Raw genomic sequence first — 21,946 nt, 5'->3', positions numbered from 1 at the left:
CTTCCATTCTGTTTGTGCTGCTGCAAATACATTGTGTATCTCCTGCTGCTGCTGCTGCTGCTAACTTGCTATTAGCCTGCTATTGCTGCTGCTAACGCTCTGCTGCTGCAGCTGCAGCTCGTCCTCCCCCGATTGTGCATGCTGTGGTTGTTGCTGCTGCGTTGGTGCTGCATCTGTTTGCTTTATTTGCTGCAGGAGACACGTAGAGACTTGCTGTCTCTTGCTGCACCCTTAGAGTTTGTCTGCGGGGTTAGAAAGAGAATGCCTGAGGAGACAGTACTACCCACTTGGCTCTCAGACCCCTTCGCGCGTCTCCGTGCGGTAAGAAAGACAAGCACAAAGTGTCTCCTTTTTGTCTCTTTATTCTTCTTTAAGTGTCTCCTTTGTATCTCTCTATTCTTCTTTAAGTCTCTCCTTCGTTTTATTCTTCTTTAGGTGTCTCCTTTTTATCTCTTTATTCTTCTTTAGGTGTCTCCTTCTTACCTTTTTATTCTTAAGTGTCTCCTTTATGTCCCTTTATCTTTCCTTTAAGTGTCTCCTTTTATCTCTTTATTCTTATTCAGGTGTCTCCTTTTTATGTTTTTTATTCTTCTTTAGGTGTCTCCTTTGTATCTCTTTATTCCTCTTTACGCCTGTCTCCTGGGTGTCTCCTTTATGTCTCTTTATTTTTCTTTAGGTGTCTCCTTTTAGTCTGTTTCTTTTCTGTCTGTTTCCGCTTCACTGTGTCTCCTATCTGTTTGCCTATTTTAGGGTTTAGGGTTTAGGGTTTAGGGTTTTTGTTTGTGGGGTTTGTTTTGCTGCTGCAGGCGAAGGCTGAAGTTGCTGCTCCTGCTGAAGCTGCTCGAAGTGTCTCCTCCTTTGGGGGTCATGGCAGCAGCCGTCTCCCCTTCTCTAACTGTCTCCTTTTAAACCGTACAGCTGGAGACCCCTTCCGCAGCAGAGCAAAGGGCAGCAGCAGGGCCCCCAGCAAACATGTTGATGCCTTTGAAGCAGCTGTCCCTGGAGGTCTCACAAGACTAAACAGGGAGCAGCAGCAGCAGCAGCAACAGCAGCAGCAGCAGCAGCAGTTGCAGCAGCAGCAACAGCAGCAGATGCAACAGGTGCAGCAGGGCGGGGAACAGCAAAAACTCTCGCCACAGACGCAGCAGCAGCAGCAGCAGGCGCAGCAGCTTCAACAGCAGCAACAACAGCAGCAGCAGCAACAACAGCAGCAGCAACAACAGCAACAACAACAGCAGCAACAACAACAGCACCAGCAGCAGCAGCCAACGGTAGCAAGCGTCCTGCAGCAGCAAGAAGCCCCAGCGATGCCGACGCCGCCCCCACCACCCCCACCACCCCCGCAACAGCAGCAGACGCAGCAGCAGCAGATACCGCAGCAGCAGATGCAGCAGCAACAGATGCAGCAGCAACAGATGCAGCAGCAGCAGATGCAGCAGCAACAGACTCCAACGCCTCCGCACGAGGAGACATCTGCTCTCTCGCGGGAGCCAGAGCAGCAGCAGCAGTCACTGCAGGCCCAAACCCAGCAGCAGCAGCAGCAGCAGCAGCCGGTGAAGCCTCATCCGCAGATCTTGCATTCGCAGCAGCACTTGCAGCAGCAGCAGCAGCAGCAGCAGCTTCTGCAGCAGCAGCAAGCAGCGCGGCTGCTGCACCAACCCCCCGCAGGCTTTATGCATGTCCCCATGCCTGCTGCTATCTTAGGCCCTCAGGGGTTGCTGCTGCACCCGGTGCCGGTAGTTGCTGCTCATCCATTCTTGCTGCAGCAGCAGCAGCAAGCGCTGCGCATGCAGCAGCACGCAGCGCATCCTATCATGGTGCCGCTGCAGCCCCAGCCCGTGCAGCAGCAGCTGCCGCAACAAACCATGCAGCAGCATCAGCCCGTGCAGAAGCAGCATGAGCCTCTGCAGCAGCAGCAAACTCCTCCGCAGCAGCAACCGATGCAGCAGCAACAGCCGGTGCCGCAGCAGCAACCTGTCCAGCAGCAGCAACTGATGCAGCAGCAGCAACCTCTGCAGCAGCATCAGCAGCAGCCTATGCAGCAGCAGCAGCCTATGCAGCAGCAACAGCAGCATCTGCAGCAACAGCAGCAGCCTATGCACCAGCAGCCTATGCAGCAGCAGCAGCCTATCCAGCAGCAGCAGCCTATGCAACAGCCTATGCAGCAGCAGCAGCCCATGCAGCAGCAGCAGCCTATGCAGCATCAACCTATGCAACACCAGCCTATGCAGCAGCAGCAGCATTTGCAGCAGCATCAGCATTTGCAGCAGCAGCAGCATATGCAGCAACAGCAGCAGCATATGCCGCAGCAGCAGCAGCACATGCAGCAGCAGCAGCAGCACATGCAGCAGCAGCAGCAGCAGCTGCAGGCAAATAGCGATTTGTCTGTCTGCCCCGGATGGGCGGAGTTTGTAGAAGACGGACGGAGAGAAGGCCTCGACGTTAACAAACTCATGGCAGTAAGCAGCAGCAGCAGCAGCAGCAGCAACTGCAGCAGCAGCAACTGCAGCAAGCAGCAGCAGCAGCAGCAGCAACTGCAGCAGCAGCAACTGCAGCAGTCGTAATAGTGGTAGTAATAGCTGTAGTAGTAGTAGTAGTAGCCGCAGCAGTAGCAGTAGTGGCAAGAGCAGCAGCAGCAGCAGCAGCAGTAATAAGAGTAGTAGTAATCGCAGCAGCAGCTGCTACTGTGAATGAAGCAGGTAGCTCTGCTGGAGTCAAGCAGAAGAAAGCATGAAGAAGACAGAGACAAAGACAAAGACAAAGACAAAGAGAGACAAAGAGAGACAAAGAGAGACAGAGGAGCAGACAAAGGGAGACAGAGACAGACAGCAACAGAGACAGATAGACAGATATAGAGAGACAGATATAGATAGAGAGATATATAGATAGAGAGATAGATAGATAGACAGATAGAGAGATAGATATATAGACAGATAGAGATACATAGACATATATGTATATAGGCAGATAGATAGATAGATAGATAGATAGATAGAGATAGAGAGACAGAAACAAACAAAAAGAGACAGAGGGAGAGAAAGACAGTGAGAGAGACGGAGACAGACAGAGAGACAAACAGAGAAAGAGACAAACAAACAGAGAGACAGAGTGTCTCCTCACGTTGCATTTGTTCGTTACTTTGCCTTGGTGTGCGTTGGCCTGCATGGAGTGTTGAGGGTCCCCAACTTGCAATTAGGGTTTAGGGTTTAGGGTTTAGGGTTTACGCTGTCTCCTGCGCTGTACAGACACCTGAGCAACTGAAGGACCCTCGCATTCGCCAGCGGTTTGTGCGTCTCCTTGATCGTCATGAAAAAGCAAAAGAATTATTTAGAATGGCTGGCGCTAAGCTCTAATACCCTGTTGTTGCTGCTGTTGCTGCTGCTGCTGCTGCCGCTGCTGCAGCTAGAGCAGTTGGAGCAGTAACAGTAGCAGCAGCAGCAGTTGCTGCAGCAGCAGCAGGAGCAGCAATAGCAACAGCAGCGCACATGAAGACACAGGGCAACCTCAGCATCATAAAAGCAGCAGCAACAAACTGCAGCAGCGCAGAGTACTGCTGAAACAGCAGCTGCAGCTGCTGCAGCTGGAGCAGCAACCGCAGTAGCAGTCATTTGCTGCTGCTGCTGCCGGCCTGAGAGGCCTAGAGGGAAGCGGGCTAGAGAGTGTGAACTGTCTCTTATGGCCCTGCTGCTACTGCTGCTGCTGCTGCGTGTCTCCTTTCGGTGCCCTGACCGGAAGGAGACAGCTGAAAGGAGACTCTGCAGCATTTGCCTCTCGGCAAACCTAAATGGCATTTGGCTCGCGTTTCTCTGCTTAGCTTGCTTTAGCCGCTGCTGCTGCTGTTGCTGCTGCTGCTGCTGCTGTTGATGCTGCTGCTGCTGCTTTGCTGCAGCAGCAGCAAAGAAGGTTGCTGCTGTCTTGCCGCTGGAGTCTAAAATGCAGGAGACAAGAGATAGAAGCAGTTACAAGCGCAGCAACAGTGGCAGGAGTTTACTCTCAGCAGCAGCAGCAGCAATATCAGCAGCAGAAGCAATACCAGCACCAGTAGCAGCAGCGCCAACAGTAGTAATAGTAGCAGCAGCAGCAGCATCAGTAATAGCAGCAGTATCAGCAGCAGCGACAGCTACACGAATTTAATTAAAAATGGTGTCAAGAGGTCTTCTGGGCCCAACTGGCCTGCAGAAAGTTGCAAGCCAAGTTTGCTGCTGCTGCTGCTGCAGCAGCAGCAGCAGCAGCAAACCGGTAAGTACGCACAAGGGCCTCAAACGAAAAACGATGAGCTTGGCGCTTTCTGCTGCGCAAACAGCTGCAGATAGTAGCAGCAAATGCTGCTGCTGCTGCTGCGCTGTAGATACAGTAGCTGCTGCGCTGCAGCAGGGTGTAAGCACATACAGATGCTGGGCTGCTGCTGCTGCTGCTGCTGCTGCTGCCACAGATGACGTACAAAAAATCTTATTCCGTCGCAGCGCTAACTGGTGCTGCAGTGGCGTTGATGCAGCCGCTGCTGTTGCTGCTGCTGCAGTTCCTGGCTTAGATGCTGCTGCATTAGGTGGGGGGAAACCGCTGCTAGAGCTGATGCTGCTGCTGCAGCAGCTGCTGCTCCTAGCCTACGGCTGTTGGGTGTGCAGCAGCAGCGCGTCCCTGTTGAAGTTATTGTAGATGGCTGGGTGTTGCTGCTGCTGTTCCTGGTGCTGCTGTTTCTGCTGCTGCTGTTCCTGCAGCTGCCGTTGATTGATTTGGTGTTTGTTGTTGGTCTGTTACCTGTTGCTGCTGCTGCTGCTGCTGCTGCTGCTGCTGCGCTTCGAGGTCAATGTGTGTCTGTTGCTGTTTATGTTTGTTTTTGTTGTTTGTTCTGTTACGTGCAGCAGCAAGCAGCAGCAGCAGAAGGATGTTTGCTGCTGCTAGAGCAACAACAACCAGCAGCATGGGGAGAAAACCGTGCTGCAGTGCATGCGCATGCATTGGTGCTGCAAGGAGCGAGACAAGGCCAGCAGCAGCAGCAGCAAGCCCCAACATCTTCCCTATGCTATTAGCAGGAAAGGCTTCAGCAGCATAGCAGTATAGCTGACTCATTAAGAAGGAGATATGCAGCACAAAGCAAACAGCAGCAGCAAACTGCAGCGGCACTGCAGCAGGAACACCCGGCAAGCAGCAGCAAATATATGCAGCAAGACCGCATGCATTTACAAGCCCCATCATTAGCAGCACCCCAACACTATCTGCAATCAAACCCCACAGGAGACAGGGGATGAAAGACAGTGGCTGCAGCAGCTGACTGAAGCTGTAAGCTGCTGGCAGCAGATGCCGAGCAGCAGACAAGAAAAAAACTGCATTTATGCAGCAGTAAACAAGTAGAGGCAAATAGCTGCAAGTACAAACATCCTCAGCAAACAAACGTAAGGCCACCCAAGCACGCTGTACTGCTGCTGCTGCTCCTGCTGCTGCTGGTGCTGCTGCTGGTGGTGCTGCTGGTGCTGCTGGGGCTGCTGTTAATGCTCCTACTCCTGCTGCTGCTGGTGGTGGAGCTGCTGTTGATGGTTGTACTGCTGCTGTTGGGTTTGCTGTTGGTGCTGCTGCTGCTGCTGCTGCTGCTGTTGCGGTGAGATCAGCGCTGTCTGCTGTCTCTGCCGTTTCGAATATGGGCTCATCTTCAAGAGCCTCCTTCTCCCGCTGCTGCTGCTGCTGCTGCTGCTGCTGCTGCTGCGGAAAGGGCTTAGGAGGGAGAACGAGAAGTGCGGTAAGGAGACAGAGAGGAAGTAAGAGACATGCATAAAGCAGCAGCACCTGCTGGCAGCTAAAAAGAGACTGCTGCAGCACCAGGGCTCTGAATACAAGAGGGACAGCAAACGCCAGCGAGCGGCAGCAACCCAGCAACGCAATCACACTGCTGCTGCTGCTGCTGCTGCTGCTGCTTTTGCTGCTGCTGCTAGGAAAGAGATTAGCAACAGATAGGCAAGGGAGAAATGAAGACTCCACACCAGCACCAATAAGAAAAGCAGCAAGAAGGAAGCAATTAAAGGAGACAGAAGAGACAGCAAGCAGCCCCCAGCCAGCAGCAGATGCTGCAACACCAGCAGCAGCAGCAAACCTGGGTCCCCATAGATCGAGCAGCAAACCCGCGGTAAAAGCAGAGACAAAATGAGAGCAGGAGACAACCCCCAGCAGCTTATTTACTGCTGCTTCCTGCTGTATACACTGCGGAAGAGACAGCGGTGCTGCAGCAGCACCTGCAGCAGCACCTGCAGCAGCAGCAGCAGCAGCAGCAGCAGCAGCTGTCTCCTTTATCTCCCCAGGAGAACACAGCCAAATATATGTCTCCTTGCTGTACAGCACATCTGCTATGGGGGCCCAATTAAAATACGCGGGGCCCGAAAGGAGACAGTAAACGCACAGCAGCAGCAGCAGCACAACACGAGGTAAAGGCAGCAAAGGAGACACTTGCTTCGCTCCTGAAGAGGAGACAACGCAACAACCCCTAGCCATCTCTACAAAGAGGCGTCAGCACTGCTGCTGCTGCTGCTGCTACTGCTGCTGCTGCTGCTGTTGCTGCTGCTGCTGCTGCTGTTGCTGCTGCTGCTGCTGCCGTTGCTGGTGTTGCTCCTGTATCTGTTGCTGCTGCTGCTGATGTAGCTCCTTCTTCTGCTTCTGCTATACTTTCTTCTGCTGCTGCTGTATCTGCCGTATCTCCCTGTGCTGCTGCTGTGCCTCTGGCTGCTGCTGTTGCGTCTCCTGTTGCTGCTGTTGTACCTCTTGGTGCTGCTGCTGCTGCATCTCCTTCTGTCGCCTTCTGCTGCTGCTGCTGCTGCCGGAGAAGAGAATAAGCAGCTGCTGCTGCTGCCCGTGTACAGACAGCTCGATGCTGGGAGGAGCTGTGGCTTATTGGAGCCAGCCTAGCAGCAAAAAAGGAGACACTTGCTGCTGTTGCTGCTTCTGCTTGCTGCTGCTGCTTGCTGCTGCTGCTGCTGCTGCTGCTGCTGCCCTGCTGCTCGCTGCTGTTACTTGTTGCTGCTGCTGCTTGCTGCTGCTGCGGCGCACCAGAGACAAGGAAAGAGAAGCAAAGCGTCCATGAAGTGAATAAAGAGACAAAACAAACGCAGAGGAGACAGAGAAGCAGAGACAGAGAAGGAGATATGCAAGAGGAGACAGACAGCGAAGGAGATATATAAAAGGAGACAGAGTAAGAAGGAGATATATAGAAGCAGACAGAGAGAGAAGGAGATAGACAAAAGGAGACAGAAAGGAGACAGAGAGAGAAGGAGACAAACGAAAGAGACAGAGAGGAAGAAGCAAAGAGAAGAGAAGGGGGTGCATGGAAGGAGACACAAAAAGAGGTAGAGACAGAGAAGGAGACACAAAGAAGGAGACAGTAAAAAGGAGACAGAAAGAAGAAGACACAAAGAAGGAGACACAGAGAAGAAGAAACAAAGAGAAGAGGAGACAAAGAGAAGAGACAAAGAGAAGAAGAGACAGAAGAGAGACAGAGAAGGAGACAAAGAGGAGGAGACAAAGAGAAGGAGAGACAGAAGGAGGGAGACAAAGAGAAGAAGAGGCAGAGAAGGAGACAGAGGGAGAGGAGACAGAGAGAAGAAGAGAGAGAGAGAAGGAGACAGAGAGAAGGAGACAGAGAGAAGGAGACAGAGAGGAGACAGAGAGGAGACAGAGAGAAGGAGACAGAGAGAGAAGAAGAGACAGAGAGAAGGAGACAGAGAGAAGGAGACAGAGAGAAGGAGACAAAGAGAAGAAGAGACAAAGAGAAGGAGACAGAGAGGAGGAGACAAAGAGAGACAGAGACGGAGACAGAGAGAAAAAGAGAGGGAGACGCGAAGGAAGAGAGACAGAGGAGGAGCTAAGAAGAAGAAGAAGAAGAAGAAGAAGAGACAGCAAAATAAACAAAGAGAAGGAGACAGAGAGAAGGAGACAAAAAAAGCAAAAGGAGACACTAAACAACTAACCAGTGCTGGTCTTGCTGCCGAGCAAAGTGAAGAAGTCTTGAAATATAAAAAAAATAAGAGAAGTGCAGCAAACAAAACAAAAGACATAAACAAATTATTAAAGATATAAACAGCAAATGTTATTGTCATGGAGATATACAGTGCAGTTAAAGGGCCCTTTAGCCGACTCGCTGCGCATACACCCGAGTACCGCCGCCAGAGCCAGCCAGAGGGCCCTTGCTGCTGCTGCTGCTGCTGCTGCTGATGCTGCTGCTGCTGCTGCTGATGCTGCTGGTGGTGCTGTTGGTGTATGTGGGGGATCTGCTGTGTCTTCGGGCTTCATTTTATGTTATATCTGTTGTTTTAGTTATAATAATTAACAGAGAGGAGACAAAGAAGCTGGACTACAGCTGCAACAAACGCAGCAGCAGCAAGAGGTGCCTGTACACCCCAGCGAACGAGGCCTCCATCAGTGCAGCAGAGTGCTGCTTCTTGCACTTATCTTTGCTTTCTGCTGTCTCCTCTTCGTCTCTAAAAGCTAATTAAGAGGGATTAGTCTCAAGACGCCCTCACCAATCCGCAGTAGGAGCAGCAGCAGCAGCAACAATAGTAGTAACGGCAACCGCTGCAGCAGCAGCAGCAGCTGCTGCTGCTGCAGCGGTTGCAGCGACAGCAGCAGTGTTAAGCGCAGAGATGCCCAATCCTCTGCCTTCTGGAGGGGTCTTTCGTGTTTGTTTGGGGTGGGGTTGTCTTAATCGTCCTTCTCTTCTCCCTAGCCTCCTCCCGGGGGGGCCCTCTGCTTCCTTTCTAGCGCTGCTACTGCAGCAGCAGCAGCAGCAGCAGCAGCAGCAGCTGCAGCAGCAGCAGGAGCGGAGTTCGAGGGGCCCCATTGAGTATCCTATTGACAATGAGTAAATCTGTGGGCCCCCTCAAGGGGCAGGAGCAGCTGCTGCTGGAGCCTATGGCTGCTGCTGCTGGTGCTGCTTCAGCAGCAGATGAGTCCTCCCGCTACCCGTCACCACCCCCACGCAACAGCAGCAGCAGCAGCAGTAGCAGCAGCAGCAGCAGCAGCAGCAGCAGTAGGGATGCTGCAGGGTTGCTTCCTGGTGTACGTGATGGTTTGTTAGGAGAGGTGTCTATGGGGGAGCCTGATAGAGCAGCAGCAGCAGGAGCAGAAGTGCTGCTGCGAGGCTATCTCTTCGGGCAGCTAGCGAATGTAACAAAGGCAGCACTTTGGTGGGCTTCGTTCGGGGTTTTATCTGTCTCCTTATGGGGGGGCCCTATGGGTGTAGGGGCTCTACGTCTAGCATTTAATGCAGCACTTGTTTGTGTGTCTCCTGCAGCAGCAGCAGCAGCAGAACGTTTCTCTGTGAAGCAGTTGCTGCTTGTGACAACTGGGGGGCGGTGTCTAGTATGGAGTTTGCTGCTTCCTGCTGCTTGGCTTGGGGTGTACATACACCTCGATCGTCCGCTGCTATTCTGGGGGCTTGCTGCAGCTCTTGTCTTCATTGACGGTGTATTTGTTTCTTTAGCTAATGTTGTAGATGCAGACTGCGGAGGCTTAGATGCTGTTGGGGCCCACGTAGGGGTGTCTCTAGGAGACAGACTCAGAGATAAACTCATGCAGATACACCGCCTAACTTTTGAAGTGTCGTTCGTCTGCTTCACTGCCCCTGTTGCGCTGCTGCTGCTGCTGCTGTGGACCCACTGCACCATCACCACCACCACCATCAGCTTCAGCTTCAGCAGCAGCAGCAGCAGCAGCAGTTTGCCTCCTTTCTTGCTGCAGCTAGCCCACCTCATACAGCAGTATACTCCGCATGCAGACTCTTCTCGTTTGGGGCTTGTCTTCTCTCAAGCGTTTGTTTTCGGTGTCTTGTCTGCTGTCTCTCTCGCCTTCTATGCATGCGGAATTCGCTCCAGTGTACCTGCTGCTCCCGAAGCAGCAGCAACAGCAGCAGGAGCAGCAGCAGCAGGAGGAGGGGCAGGGACCCAGCAGCAGCAGCATCAGCACCAGCAGCAGCAGCAGCAACAGCTGGGGAGGGCCTGCTTCGGGGGGGCAGGAGAAGGGGGCCCCCTGGGGGGATGGGGGGCCCCTGAAGGCTTAGGAGACAGTTTGTGCAGTGAAGACTCTCTAACAGATTATACAGGAGACAGCGGAGGGGGTGTGGGGCTAAGAGAAGAAGTGCTGCTGCGTCTGAGAGACATATACAGAGGTTTGCTGCTGGCTTTGAAAGAGAGACAGGTGGGGGCCCAGGTGCTGCTGCTAGCTGTTGATACAGCGCTGGAGGATTCAGTTGTCTCTGTGCTGCTGCCGCTGCTCTGTCTGTACACCCCAAGTTTGTTTGCTGCTGCGCCTACCGAGGCCCTTTCTGCTAATGCTTGGGCAGCGTCTCTTATTGCTGTGGGGAAGGCTGGGGGGTTTGCAGGGAGTGCATTAATGAGGTGTATGTGGAGACACCCTGCAGCAGCAAAGAGAGACAGCAGCTACAGAGTATTGTTCTTCTGTCTCCTCTTCGGGTCTCTAGCGCTGTGGCTGGTGCCGCTGGCGCTGTTGCTGCAGCAGCGAGGAGACACTTCAGACTCTGTCTGTTTGCTGCTGGTGTTTGTTGCTGCTTTCTTATTTTATGCATGCAGTGCAGCCCCAAAGACAGGTGCTGCATTGCTGCTGCAGGGCCTACTAAGCTCTCATCAGCAAGCCTATAGTCTCTTTGGCTTTGTTGGTGTATTTGTAACAGTTGTAGATGCAGCACTTATTCTTCTTGTTAATGTTGTTTTTGTTTTCTTGCTTCCTCAAGGCCCTGCTGTTGCTGTTGCTGCTGTCTGTCTCCTCTTCACAATCCACGGCCTCTTAGAGGCTACACTGGGGCCCCTCCTCGTTCTAGACCCTCCAGACACCCCAAATGAGGGTATGGAGGAGGGGGGCCCCCTACAAGGGGGCCCCCTACAGGGGGTAGGGGGCCCGGGCCCCCATCAAGACCAAGGGGGCCCCCTTGATCCGGGGGCCCCCTTCCACGGGGGCCCCCTTGATGGGGGCCCCCCTTCAAGCCACGCTATAGGGGGACAGTTTCATCATAATAATAACAACAACCCCACCTTCGGAAGAAACAAAAGAGAAAAACCTACACCAAGGCCTGTAAGCTCTCTGCTTCTTAGAGAAGGCTCTCTACCCTCTACAGCATGCCCCACTAACGGATGCAGCAGCAACTGATGCTGCTGCAGCAACAGCTGCAGAAGCAGCTGCAGCAGCAGCAACTGATGCTGCTGCAGAGGCAGCTGCTGCAGCAGCAGCAGGTGGTTATGACAGCAGCTGTGGGGCCGCCTTATTCGCTTTTTGTTTGTGTAGCAGCGGAGGGAGAGGCCTCAACTAAAAGGCCTGCAGCAGCCTGCTGGTGCAGCATCAGCAGCAAATCTGCTGCTGCAGCACCTGTCGATATTCACTGTTGCACCACCTGCAGCAATGTGCTGCTGCAGCAGCAGCATCAGCAGCTGCTGCTGCAGCATCAGCAGCAGCCAGCTGCTGCTGCAGCAAGCAGAGTCTAGAAGACATATGCTTGGTTGCGCTGGATTGGATACTCTCTTTTCTCGAGGGTTTAGGGTTTAGGGTTTAGGGTTTGGGGTTATGAATTCTTTTGCAGGGGCGTAGCCGGCGGTTGTAGGGTTCAGGCTTTAGTCTCTCTAGTGTTTAGGGTTTAGGGTTTAGGGTTTAGCTGCATCAGAGTTAAGAAACATAAGAGGATTAATTGCATTAGCAGCAACACCAGCAGCAGCAGCAGCAGCAGCAGCAGCAGCAGCTAAAAGGGCCACTGATGTCTCTAACTTTCCTGAGTAAGAGACGTAAAGCAATGAGAAGAAGAAGCAAAAGGAGACAGAAGAGGAGACAGTTTGTCTCTAAGGAGACAGAAGGAAAGGAGACAGATTCTGTTCACTGAGACAGACAGATAGAGACAGATTCTGTCTAAGGAGACAGAAAAAGAAACAAGTTATGACGAAGAAAAGGAGACAGCTTAAACAGGCATACGCATATATATATATGCATATATATATATATATATATTTTAAATATATAAGGGGACAGACAGACAAATGAAAGGAAAGGGACAGCTTCTCCCTTAAGAGACAAAAGAAAGAAAGAGTTAAGAGATTAAAAAGGAGACATTATTTCTAAGGAGACAGGCTCTGCCAAAGGAGACAGGCAAAGAGACAGGTGCTGTCTAAGGAGACAGAAGAAATAAACATACTCTCTACGAGGAGACAAACGAAGAAAAGGAGACAGCTACAGTTTATGTGCATGGAGAGACAAGAAAAGAAAGAGAGAGATTCTGTCTTGAGATTGAAAAGGAGACAGCATCTATCTCTTAAGGAGACAAAAGAAAGAGACAGAGTATATCTCTAAAGAGACAAAGGAAGCAGACATGTTATTCAGGAGGAGACGAAGGAGACACATATTGTTTAGGAGTCAGACAGAGACAAATTATATGTAGCCTCATAGACACAGGCAGATTTTTATGTATAAGGAGACAAACGAGACTATTATGTATAAGGAGACAGCATAGACAGATTAATATGTACAAGGAGACAGAGACAGATTATTATGCATAGGAAGACAGAAGAGACAGATTATTATGTATACGCAGACAGCAGAGACAGGCTATTATGTATAAGGAGACAGCAGAAACATATGATTAGGTATAAGGAGACAAAAGAGACAGACTTTTATGTGTAAGGGAGACTGCAGAGACAGATTATTATGCGTAGGAAGATAGAAGAGACAGATTGTTATGTATAAGCAGACAGCAGAGACAGATTATAATGTATGAGGAGACAGCAGAGACAGATTATTGTGAATGAGGAGACTGATACAGATTATTGTGCATAGGATGTTGTTGACAGGTTGTTACGTATAAGGAGACAGAGGAGACAGATTATTATGCATATGGAGACATATTATAATGTATAAGGAGGAAGAATAGACATATTATTATGTATTAGGAGACATATGATTATGGATAAGGAGACAAAAGAGACAGATTAATATGTACAAGGAGACAGCAAAGATAGACTATTATGTATGAGGAGACAAAAGAGACAGACTATTATGTATAAGGAGACGAGAGACAGGCTATTATGTATACGGAGACAAGAGAGACAGACTATTATATATAAGGACACAGAAGAGACATATGATTATGCACAGGGAGACAGAGAGACAGATTATTATGTGTAAGGAGACAGTTTATGTCTCCTAAGCCCTCATATCCCTCATTACTTTCTGGTTTTTAATTAAAGCGAACAGACTAACAAAACAGCAGCACGAAACCCGCTCTGCTGCACGCAGTTGCTGCTGCATCTTTAGACAAACTTCTTCTTTATAAACAAGCACAAATGAGGCCTTTAGGAGACAAGAAAAACAAACAACTCCTCTCTAAAGCAAAGAGGTGCAACAACATATATAAATAAATAATATTTATATTATACCCTTAGGAGACAATTCTGCTGCAGCGGGGTCAACACACTGCAGCAACACTGCCTCGTGTTGTTGCTGCTGCTGCCGCTGCAGTGCCTCTACTACAGAATTGCTGCAGCAAAGACTGTATTGCTGCTGCGAGTGACTGCATCCAATCCTTTTGCTGCACCTGCTGCCGCTCTTTCTGATGATGCTGCCCGTTCCTGCTGCTGGCACTTGTGTTGCTGTTGCTGCTGCTGCTGCTATCTGTGTTCTCGCTGCTACTGCTGCTCTTCGTGGTACTGCAGCTGCCCTTTGTGCTGTTGCTAGTGCTGCTCCGTGTGTTGCTGCTGCTACTGCCTTTCTCTTGCTGTTGCTGTTGCTGCTGCTGCTGCAGCGGACAGCACTAAGTGAAGCCGGAGCTACACATTAACTGGCTTTTACTGTTTTTAATTCTTCATTTTGGTTTTGTTTTCTCTCGACTTGTTCGTTAAATGCGGTGCTGAGGTGTATAGGCAGCTCCTTCGTTTGCTACGGTGGGTGACCATTGGTCCACAGCCCCAGAAGGAAGGCGTTATATTTGTTGCTCCTATTGCGATTATATATTACTCTTATTTATTTTTTGTCTTGATCTCTATAATATAATGTTATAAATCATTGAGTACTGCCTTGACGTACCTCTTTTTTGTGTGTATCTTCTGCTGCCGCCCGCCTGGGCGTGCAGTCGCTGCTGCTGCTGCTGCAGCTGCAACTGCTGCTGCAGCAGAACCCCACACATGTCTCTTCTCCTTGTCTTCTTTGTTTGCCTTCCTACCAACTGTCTCCCTTTCAAGGGCCTCCACTCGGTATGTCCCCCACAGCAACTCCTTTCCCTTAGCCAACTGCAGCAGCAACCGCAACAGCAACAACAGCAGCAGCAGTGAAACAGCAGCAGCAACAGCAGCAAGAGCTCCCTGAAGACCTCTGTTTTTCTCCTGTTCTAAGTGTGTCATAGATGATGCGCTACTCTCCAGGTGAACTCTTGCTGCGGGGGGCCCCCCAACCCATGGGGGCCCCGCAAGTTGGGGGGCCCCCCATTGGGGGGCCCCCCACCTGTGAGGCCCCCAGCCGGATATTTTCACTGTCTCCTTCAGAGTGTAATCTGTTTCAGAGGGAAGCAAAACGACAATGCGTTTTAAATTCTTTGGCGGGGGGCTCTCTACGTAAGGAGACAGGTGACCCTCGAGAAAAGGAGACAGTCCCCTTACAGCAGCGAGAAGAAGAGCAAGAAGAAGAAGAAAAACAAAGTGAAGAAAACGAAGAAAAAGAATATGGAGGGAGGCACAGCCGTTGGCAACAACTGCAGCAGCAGCAGCAGCAGCAGAAGCAGCAGCAGCAGCAGCAGCAGCAGCAGAAACAGCAGCTGAGGGAGTTGAGGATAGAACCTGCCCACCACTCAAGGCTGCAGCAACACCGCATGCAAGGGTTGAGTTCTACAAGCATAAGCGACATCAGCAGCAGCAGCAGCAGCAACAGCAGCAGTAAAAGTATTAGCAGCAGCTTCAACAACAGCAGCAGCAGCACCGTCCGAGCGCGTCAACAGAACCAGCATGAGGGAAGGCCACCAATGTCATTTGTAATACCTCAAACGCAACAGCAGCAGCAGCAGCAGAAACAGCAGCAGCAACAGCACACGCCGCAGCTGAGGGTGCAGCTGGCACATCATGAGCTGGTATCACACCAGCAGCAGCAGCAGCACAAGCAGCAACAACATGCACAAGGCCTTGTGCAAGGGGGGCCCCACGAGGGCCCCTCAGCTCTCTGCCGCAGCAGCTGTCTCCCTCTCGCTACCCCCGATATTCAAGACATCCACAGCATCAGCAGCAGCAGGAGCAGCAACCATAGCGACAGCAGCAGCATCAGCAGCAGCAGTAGCAAGTACCGTTGCAGCCGCAGAAGCCCAGGGGGGCCCTCCAGATGTCCCTTAGGGTTTGGAGGAGACATGCGTTTGGAGACTGTCTCTTCAACGCGAGGGAGACACAAAACATTTATTAAAGGAACCCGCCTTCGGGCTCACGGCCCCCAGAAAGGTGCAGTGGAGCGGGAGCAGCAGCAGCAAGAGCAGCAGCAGCAGCACCAAGAACAGCAGCAGCAGCAAGAGCAGCAGCAGCAGCAGCAGCAAGAACAGCAGCAGCGGCAAAAGCAGCAGCAGCAGCAGCAGCAAGAACCCGGTCACAAAGATAGCTGCGCAACCCCGCAGCTGCACGTCTTTGAGGTTGTCTCTGCACCACCGTCTCCTCAAGGAGACAGTTGTTTGCTAAGAGGATTGGGGGGCCCCTCTGTGGGGCCCTCCCGTTGGCGCGCATACACCGCAGCGCCAGCAGCTGTGGGGCCCCTGCCTCCTTCTCGAAATGGTGTCTCCTTTTCTGGGGGCCCCCCAGATGTCTCTGCAGATGGGATATTAGGGCTGAAGGGGCCCCCATGGCGCAGCAGCGGTGCTGCAGATAAGAGACAGCAGCAGCAACAGGAGGAGACAGCAGCAGCTATGGGGCCCTCCAAACTGCCAGCCACCGTCCGCTGCTCCCTCTTCTTAGGGAGCGGTACCCTTGCTGCTGCTGTTGCTGCATCGGGGGCCCCTTGTGTGCTGCAGGTTTACCAGAGGCCCCTCACCCCTGGAGGAGGGGCCCCTGCTGCTTCTGTGGAGGCCTTTCTGTCTCTTAAGGTGTCTCTCCTCTGTCTCTTCTTAGCAATCCGAACAGCAAATACAAACTCAGAGACTTACAGCAGAAGCCACTCCCTATATACAGCCCAGGAGACACTCCTAGAACCAACAGGAGCTGGCAGCCGCGGGCTAGGGTTTAGGGTTTAGGGTTTAGGGTTTAGGGTTTTTGAGGTGTATTTACAGCGCCAAATGGACGCTAACATTTTTCTTGAGGGTTTCACGTCAGCCACCTGGACAATTCTCCTGCCCACCAATATGCCGCATGCAGAAAGAGAGTAAACCGTAAACCCTAAACCCTAAACCCCAAACCCTAAACCCTATACCTTCGATTCTAGGGCACGGAGATGAAGCCAGGAGGAGGGCAGTTTAGGGTTTAGGGTTTAGGCTTTAAGATAAGACGTCAGAAGGGTTAATGTGGGCCCTTGGATCCTGTTGTTAAGAGCTGCCTCCCTCATGCCGCCACAGCTAGCTAGCTGTTGCTGTGATGCCCCTTAGACTGCTACAGGAGGCCCTTACAACGGGAGCACACGAGGAGACTTTTAAAGAAGGGGAGCCTCAACGAGACAGTTTAGACTCAAGTGTCTCCTTGCGGTTCTTGCCAGCCAGAGAGTTCACACCATCTCGAGGTCCGAACTCCCTAGGGTTTAGGGTTTAGGGTTTAGGGTTTAGGGATCAAGGGCTGACGTTAGCCACCAAGAGGGGACGCTACGCCGCATAACGATGCCAGCATGCTACCATGCGTAGCATAAGATTTAGAACTAGGGTTTAGGGCAAGCATATTGGATTAAGGTTAGGGTTTAGGGTTTAGGGTTTACGGTTTGCGCCTTCAGGGACCCACTGGCTGCGTAGCATTATGTCTCGCTTGACCTCCAGCAGCTGCAGCGGCACCAGCCAATCGGTGCGATCTCTTTTAAGGTTTAGGGCCTACGCTGTGAACACAAAACCCTAAACCCTAAACCCTAAACCCTAAACCTTAGGGGCGGAGGGACGTTTGTTCTGCGGGTGCCTCTGTCTTCAGCTCTATGGACTTTCTGGGCCGGCTTTGAGGTCTGCCGAACAGCACCATCGAGGGTTTGGGGTTTACAGCATTTAAACAGCGGTTAAGAGTTAGGGTTTAGGGTTTAGGGTTTGGAGGAGGCTTCTCTGCTCACTCCCTCAGCAGCTCCAGCTTTTCTCCTAAACTTAGAGAGAGAGGCATCAGTGGCTGTTTGTTTTGTTTGCTGCCTGCAGCGCAACGGGGGCACTCTTGCTTCACCTCCACGTAAACCCTAAACCCTAAACCCTATTTCAGAAACACTAAACCCTAAACCCTAAACCCCAAACCCAAGATTCCAACAGAGGTTGCCTTTGGCGGTGTGTGAACAGAGAGAGGCCCCCCACATCCTCCAAGACCTTTCTGAGGTCTCGGAGACCCTGCTAGGAGCTGTGAGTAACCATTTAGGGTTTAGGGTTTAGGGCTTAGGGTTTGGGGTTCTCCAGGCAGGGTGCAACGGTAGTGTTCGAACAGGCGGGGTACGGTTAAGGGTTAAGGGTTTAGGTTTAAGGGTTTGGAGTTTAGGGTTTATGAGGCAGGGTGCAGCTGCTGTGTCCGAGCAAAAGGGCTGCGGTTAGTGTTTAGGGTTTAGGGTTTAGGGTTTAGGGTTTGTGTTTGGGGACGCCACAGCACCTCAGCATAGACGAAATCACCCTACGGGACCTCGGAATATGGGGGTAAGGGGGGGGGCCCTCGGGGGCCCCCGCAGATTGTCAAAACCCTGAGGCTGCGCTAGGGTTTAGGGTTTAGGGTTTATGGGGCAGTGCATAGGGCTTGGAGCTAACATGGAAATATTTGTTTGGCCCTAAGTGCAGCGCTTCGTATTCTAAACCCTAAACCCTAAACCCTAATGCTATTGCCGCCACAGCAAGCCTCTTCCAGGCCAGGCTTGCACTGGGTGACGGCCTAGGATGGATACGGGCTGTTGGAGTTTAGAGGTTTGAGGGTTTAGGGTTTTGGGTTTTGGGTTTGTGTGTGCAACATAGACGTCCCGTTGCCCCCCAAAAGAATGAGCCTCGCAGCTCAGGTGGGCAGCCGAGAAACCCTAAACCCTAAACCGTAAACCCTAGAAAGGATAGTAAGCGCTATAGGTTATCTTGCCCAGCAGAGCTGTTCTAGTAGAACTGTCCCTTAAGGTCCAGTGTCTTTAGAGCGTCCTCTAGGGTTTAGGGTTTAGGGTTAGGGTTTAGGGTTTAGGGTTTAGAGTGGTGTGCGTCGCTGCTGCTGCACTTCAGAGAAACGCCCAGTTTGGCTCGCCGACGAGTGGTGTTCCCTGACTCGTAAGGCAGCAGGGTTTAGGGTTTAGAGTTTAGGGTTTAGGGTTTAGGGTTTAGAGTTTAGAGCCCCGTTTGTTCAGTGAGGCTGCTGCGATGCAGAAACAACGATGGGCCGCAGAACCCTCCTTTCCTGGATCCTCTCGGTATTGCTGCTGCTGCTGCTGCTGCTGCTGCTGCTGGTGTAGTTGCCTCTTTATTTGCTGCTGAAGCTAACTTTGCTGCAGATGCTGCTGGCGCCTTTGGGTTCCCATCCTCACAGTGTCCCTGCCTAGCATTCAGTGCTTTGGGTTTAGGGTTTAGGGTTTAGGGTTTAAGGGCTGCTTATTTGGCGTTGCTGGTGTTGCACCTCAGCCAACAACAGACCAGAACATTATCCAGGCAAGGCGCCAAGGCGCTAGACTCTAAACCCTAAACCCTAAACCCTAAACCCCTGCGTATTCTCAAGGGGTTGTGCTTTCTAGCGAGTTTATCTCAATTATAACCCCTAAACCCTAAACCCTAAACCCTAAACCCTAAACCCTATGAAATCTTGACCGCTGTTGCAGGCGCGACAGCAAGCTGTTACGATTTGTTTGGCCCACTTGCCCGCCCTTACCTGCGGTAAGGGTTTAGGGATTAGGGTAAAGGTTTTAGGTTTTAGGGTTTAGGTTTTAGGGTTTAGGGCTGTAGGGTTTAGGGTTATTGCCGATGCCCTTTGTTCAGACAACTTCACGAAAAGTCTGAAGGCTGCCAAGGCAAGTCAAAAAACCGTAAACCCTAAACCCTATACCCTAAACCCTAATAAAACCTACACAGCATGCAAACCCTAAACCCTGCCTATACACCCCAGCATCATAAACCCTAAACCACTACCCATGCAATATACGGCTGTTTGTGCTGCAGGAGATTTGGCGTGCGATCTCTTCCTTGCGGCAGCACGCCCCCCTCACCTGGCTCCATGCGAAGCAGCTTCTTAGTTTCTGTAACCTAAACCCTAAACCCTAAACCCTAAACTCTGAACCCTAAACCCTAAACCCTAAACCCTAAGCCATGAGCCACATCTTTCTCCCCGGCGCGAGAAACAGGTGGGATGGCATCTTGCCCGATATATACTGGCTGCTAGGGTTAGGGGTGCATGGCGTAGGCCTAGGAATAAGAGTTTAGGGTTTAGGGTTTAGGGTTTAGGGTTTGTGGAGCAGCCGCAGCCTTTGATGGTCTTTGTTCACTGCTGAGGGATCGTCCACAGCTCGGAGCCATCCCAGCAGTTCGTCATATCTTCGAGTTGCAAGGGCATGTCAGCGAGGGTAAGGAATCCTCTTTCGCCCCAAACCCTAAACCCTAAACCCTAAACCCTAAATCCTAAACCCTAAACCCTAACCCCTGACGCCGAATGCTAATTTTAACCCCCAGCAAGTAAACCAGTAGTTGCAGCAATAAACCTTGAACCGCACAGCTACTGCGACGGGCAAGCTATTGAGCTTTCGGGCGAGCCATTCAGTGCATAGGGTTTAGGGTTTAGGGTTTAGGGACTAGGGTTTAGGGCGCTTTATGTGTGTACAGTTGGGAGAGTGCTGGCGAGTCGTCTAGACCTCGATAAATGTAAAGAACAAGCCGAGTCCGTTTGTAGAGTTTAGGGTTTGTGGTTTAGTGTTCCTACTAGCCCTGGGAAATCAGGGTTTAGGGTTTAGGGTTTAGGGTTTAGGGCTACTGGCATAGCTTCTGTGACTCATGCCAGCCTACGCTATTTTCCTCAGGCTGGTCTTTCTTTCCACAGCAGAAGAAGAAGAGCTGAAGGTAACACTTGGCTAAACCCTAAACCCTAAACCCTAAACCCTTAGACTCAAACACCAACTCGGAGCTTCAAACCCTCAGCTCTAGCGCTGGGCGTCTCAAGGCACCTAACGCCGGCCGTTACGGGAAAGCTTGCCGCCGGCGCCACTTAAATTCTATGGTTTAGGGTTTAGGGTTTAGGGTTTAGGGTTGGGGTGCCACAGGATATGTGCGAATACGTGGGCAGCACGGAGTTTCTCAAGGCGGCACACCAGCGCGTTTTAGAGGCACGCTAAACCCTAAACCCTAAACCCTAAACCTTGCATCTAAAGCCCCAGCGCGTCGGTGTAGGAGGCACCTGAGAAACGTTTGCGTGTTGAGGGTTTAGGGTTTAGGGTTTTGCTCACGTTGGGGTTTCAGGAGTTCGAGACAAAAAAGGAAGAGATGAACTACGCCGTCCCTGCCAACTCTTCCTTCATTGCATCCTATTACCTCGGCAAGGATCTCTATCCCTAGGGTTTAGGGTTTAGGGTTTAGGGTTTAGGCTTTATGGTTTGGGGTTGGAGTACTATGCTGGTGGCTTGGCTGTGTTGCAGGCTTGCTGCTGTACATACACCGCAGCGTGCCGCAAGCGGAAGAGAGAATTCCTCCTTCTGATGCTTTTCACTATGCCTTCATTGACGGGGACTACGTGGGATAGCTAAACCCTAAACCCTCATTTAAACCCCCAACCCCCAAACCTCAAACCCTAAACCCTAAACCCTAAACCCTAAACCCTAAACCCTGAACCCTAATCCCTGTTCTTCGCCGTGGTGTTTTGCTTTCCCTCTTCAGGCCGTTTTCCAAAATTCGAGGGACAGCTTCTTCAGTTGGAGCGGTGCTTCATTAACCTTTAGCATAAACTTTTAATGTTTAGGGTTTAGGGTTTAGGGTTTAGGATGAATGGTTGGCTTATCTAGCAGTGCCGCTTTCTGCACCGGGAGAACAAACTGCTGTACCGAAGCGACGCTCCTTTAGCTCCTCGTGGTTCCTCTTCTAAACCCTAAACCCTAAACCCTAAACCCTAGGTTTGCGCGCAGACTTGGAAAACCCTCATCGTTCGCTGCACTGGTATCGCTGGAATGCGGCCAGAGCCCTCTCTAGGGAGGTGTTACAGCATCTGCACCACTTCACCCCTGCCCGTAAACCCTAAACCCTAAACCCTAAGCGCGAAACACCGAGAAGATTGCCCAAAAGGAGGCGCTTCAGTTGCGTCTTAGTGGGCGCTGCATCTAACATTGTTGTCTCTAGCGCTGCTACTGGGGTGCAGCAGCAGCAGCAGCCCCTGGTGCTGCTTCTCATGCTGCTGCTGCTGCTGCTGTTGCTGTTGTTGCTGCTGCTACTGAACAGAAGCTGCAATAGGAGAGCTGGATGCGCTGCTCGCCCTCGCACGTTTGGCGGTAAGGCTGAAAACGTCCGCCGTCAAAGAGCATTTGATTGAGGGTTTAGGGTTTAGGGTTTAGGCGTTAGGGTTTAGGGTTTAGGGTTTCTGGGTGTGATGCTGCAGGAAGACCCCTCGTGGAGTATCCCAGTGTTTACTGGGGGGCCCCTCATCCAACTTCGCCGATGTCAAATGGCTACGAGCGGCTCTGAAGGGTTTATGCCTTTTTCTTTCAGACTTCTACACAGACAAGTGACGCATTAAACCCTAAACCCTAAACCCTAAACCCTAATTGTTTCCCCCGTTGACGTAGTTCTCAACCGCAGTGCTCCATTTCAACCCCTGGCCTCAGCCCTTCATTGCAAAGAGCTTATATAAAAGGGAACTCAGGC

The 21,946-nt window shown here is 51.6% G+C and overlaps 4 protein-coding genes across 4 annotated transcripts in view; 3 read left to right on the top strand and 1 right to left on the bottom strand.

Moving 5' to 3' along the window:
• The window catches only part of EAH_00029940 (hypothetical protein, conserved), a gene marked incomplete at both ends in the record, with an annotated part of 15,413 nt that extends 12,849 nt beyond the window's left edge, over positions 1-2,564 (top strand). The window contains 2 exons of the mRNA XM_013396189.1: positions 196-321; positions 807-2,564. Of these exons, the coding sequence (XP_013251643.1) occupies positions 196-321; positions 807-2,564 (1,884 nt within the window). The remainder of the gene's footprint in view (positions 1-195; positions 322-806) is intronic.
• Positions 2,565-3,349: 785 nt separating this feature from the next.
• EAH_00029930 (hypothetical protein) lies at positions 3,350-8,271 on the bottom strand (the record flags this gene model as incomplete). Its single annotated transcript, XM_013396188.1, has 6 exons — positions 3,350-3,503; positions 3,730-3,928; positions 4,442-4,604; positions 5,404-6,236; positions 6,487-7,021; positions 8,140-8,271. The coding sequence occupies 6 exons, from the start codon at positions 8,269-8,271 to the stop codon at positions 3,350-3,352; spliced, it is 2,016 nt and encodes a 671-aa protein (XP_013251642.1).
• Positions 8,272-8,835: 564 nt separating this feature from the next.
• On the top strand, positions 8,836-11,139 carry EAH_00029920 (hypothetical protein, conserved; the record flags this gene model as incomplete). The annotated part of the gene is made up of 1 exon (XM_013396187.1): positions 8,836-11,139. The coding sequence occupies one exon, from the start codon at positions 8,836-8,838 to the stop codon at positions 11,137-11,139; it is 2,304 nt and encodes a 767-aa protein (XP_013251641.1).
• A 3,229-nt stretch (positions 11,140-14,368) lies between these two features.
• Positions 14,369-20,430, top strand: EAH_00029910 (hypothetical protein, conserved; the record flags this gene model as incomplete). The annotated part of the gene is made up of 12 exons (XM_013396186.1): positions 14,369-16,077; positions 16,259-16,350; positions 16,906-16,973; positions 17,555-17,587; positions 17,739-17,785; positions 18,095-18,135; positions 18,313-18,388; positions 19,088-19,134; positions 19,564-19,668; positions 19,925-19,979; positions 20,119-20,158; positions 20,359-20,430. The coding sequence occupies 12 exons, from the start codon at positions 14,369-14,371 to the stop codon at positions 20,428-20,430; spliced, it is 2,385 nt and encodes a 794-aa protein (XP_013251640.1).
• Between the last annotated feature and the right edge of the window lie 1,516 nt (positions 20,431-21,946).

This window comes from Eimeria acervulina, genomic scaffold (assembly GCF_000499425.1).
Source record: "Eimeria acervulina Houghton genomic scaffold, Eah_scaff272, whole genome shotgun sequence".
Lineage (NCBI taxonomy): Eukaryota > Apicomplexa > Conoidasida > Eucoccidiorida > Eimeriidae > Eimeria > Eimeria acervulina.
This window is presented reverse-complemented; position numbering and strand designations above follow the sequence as displayed.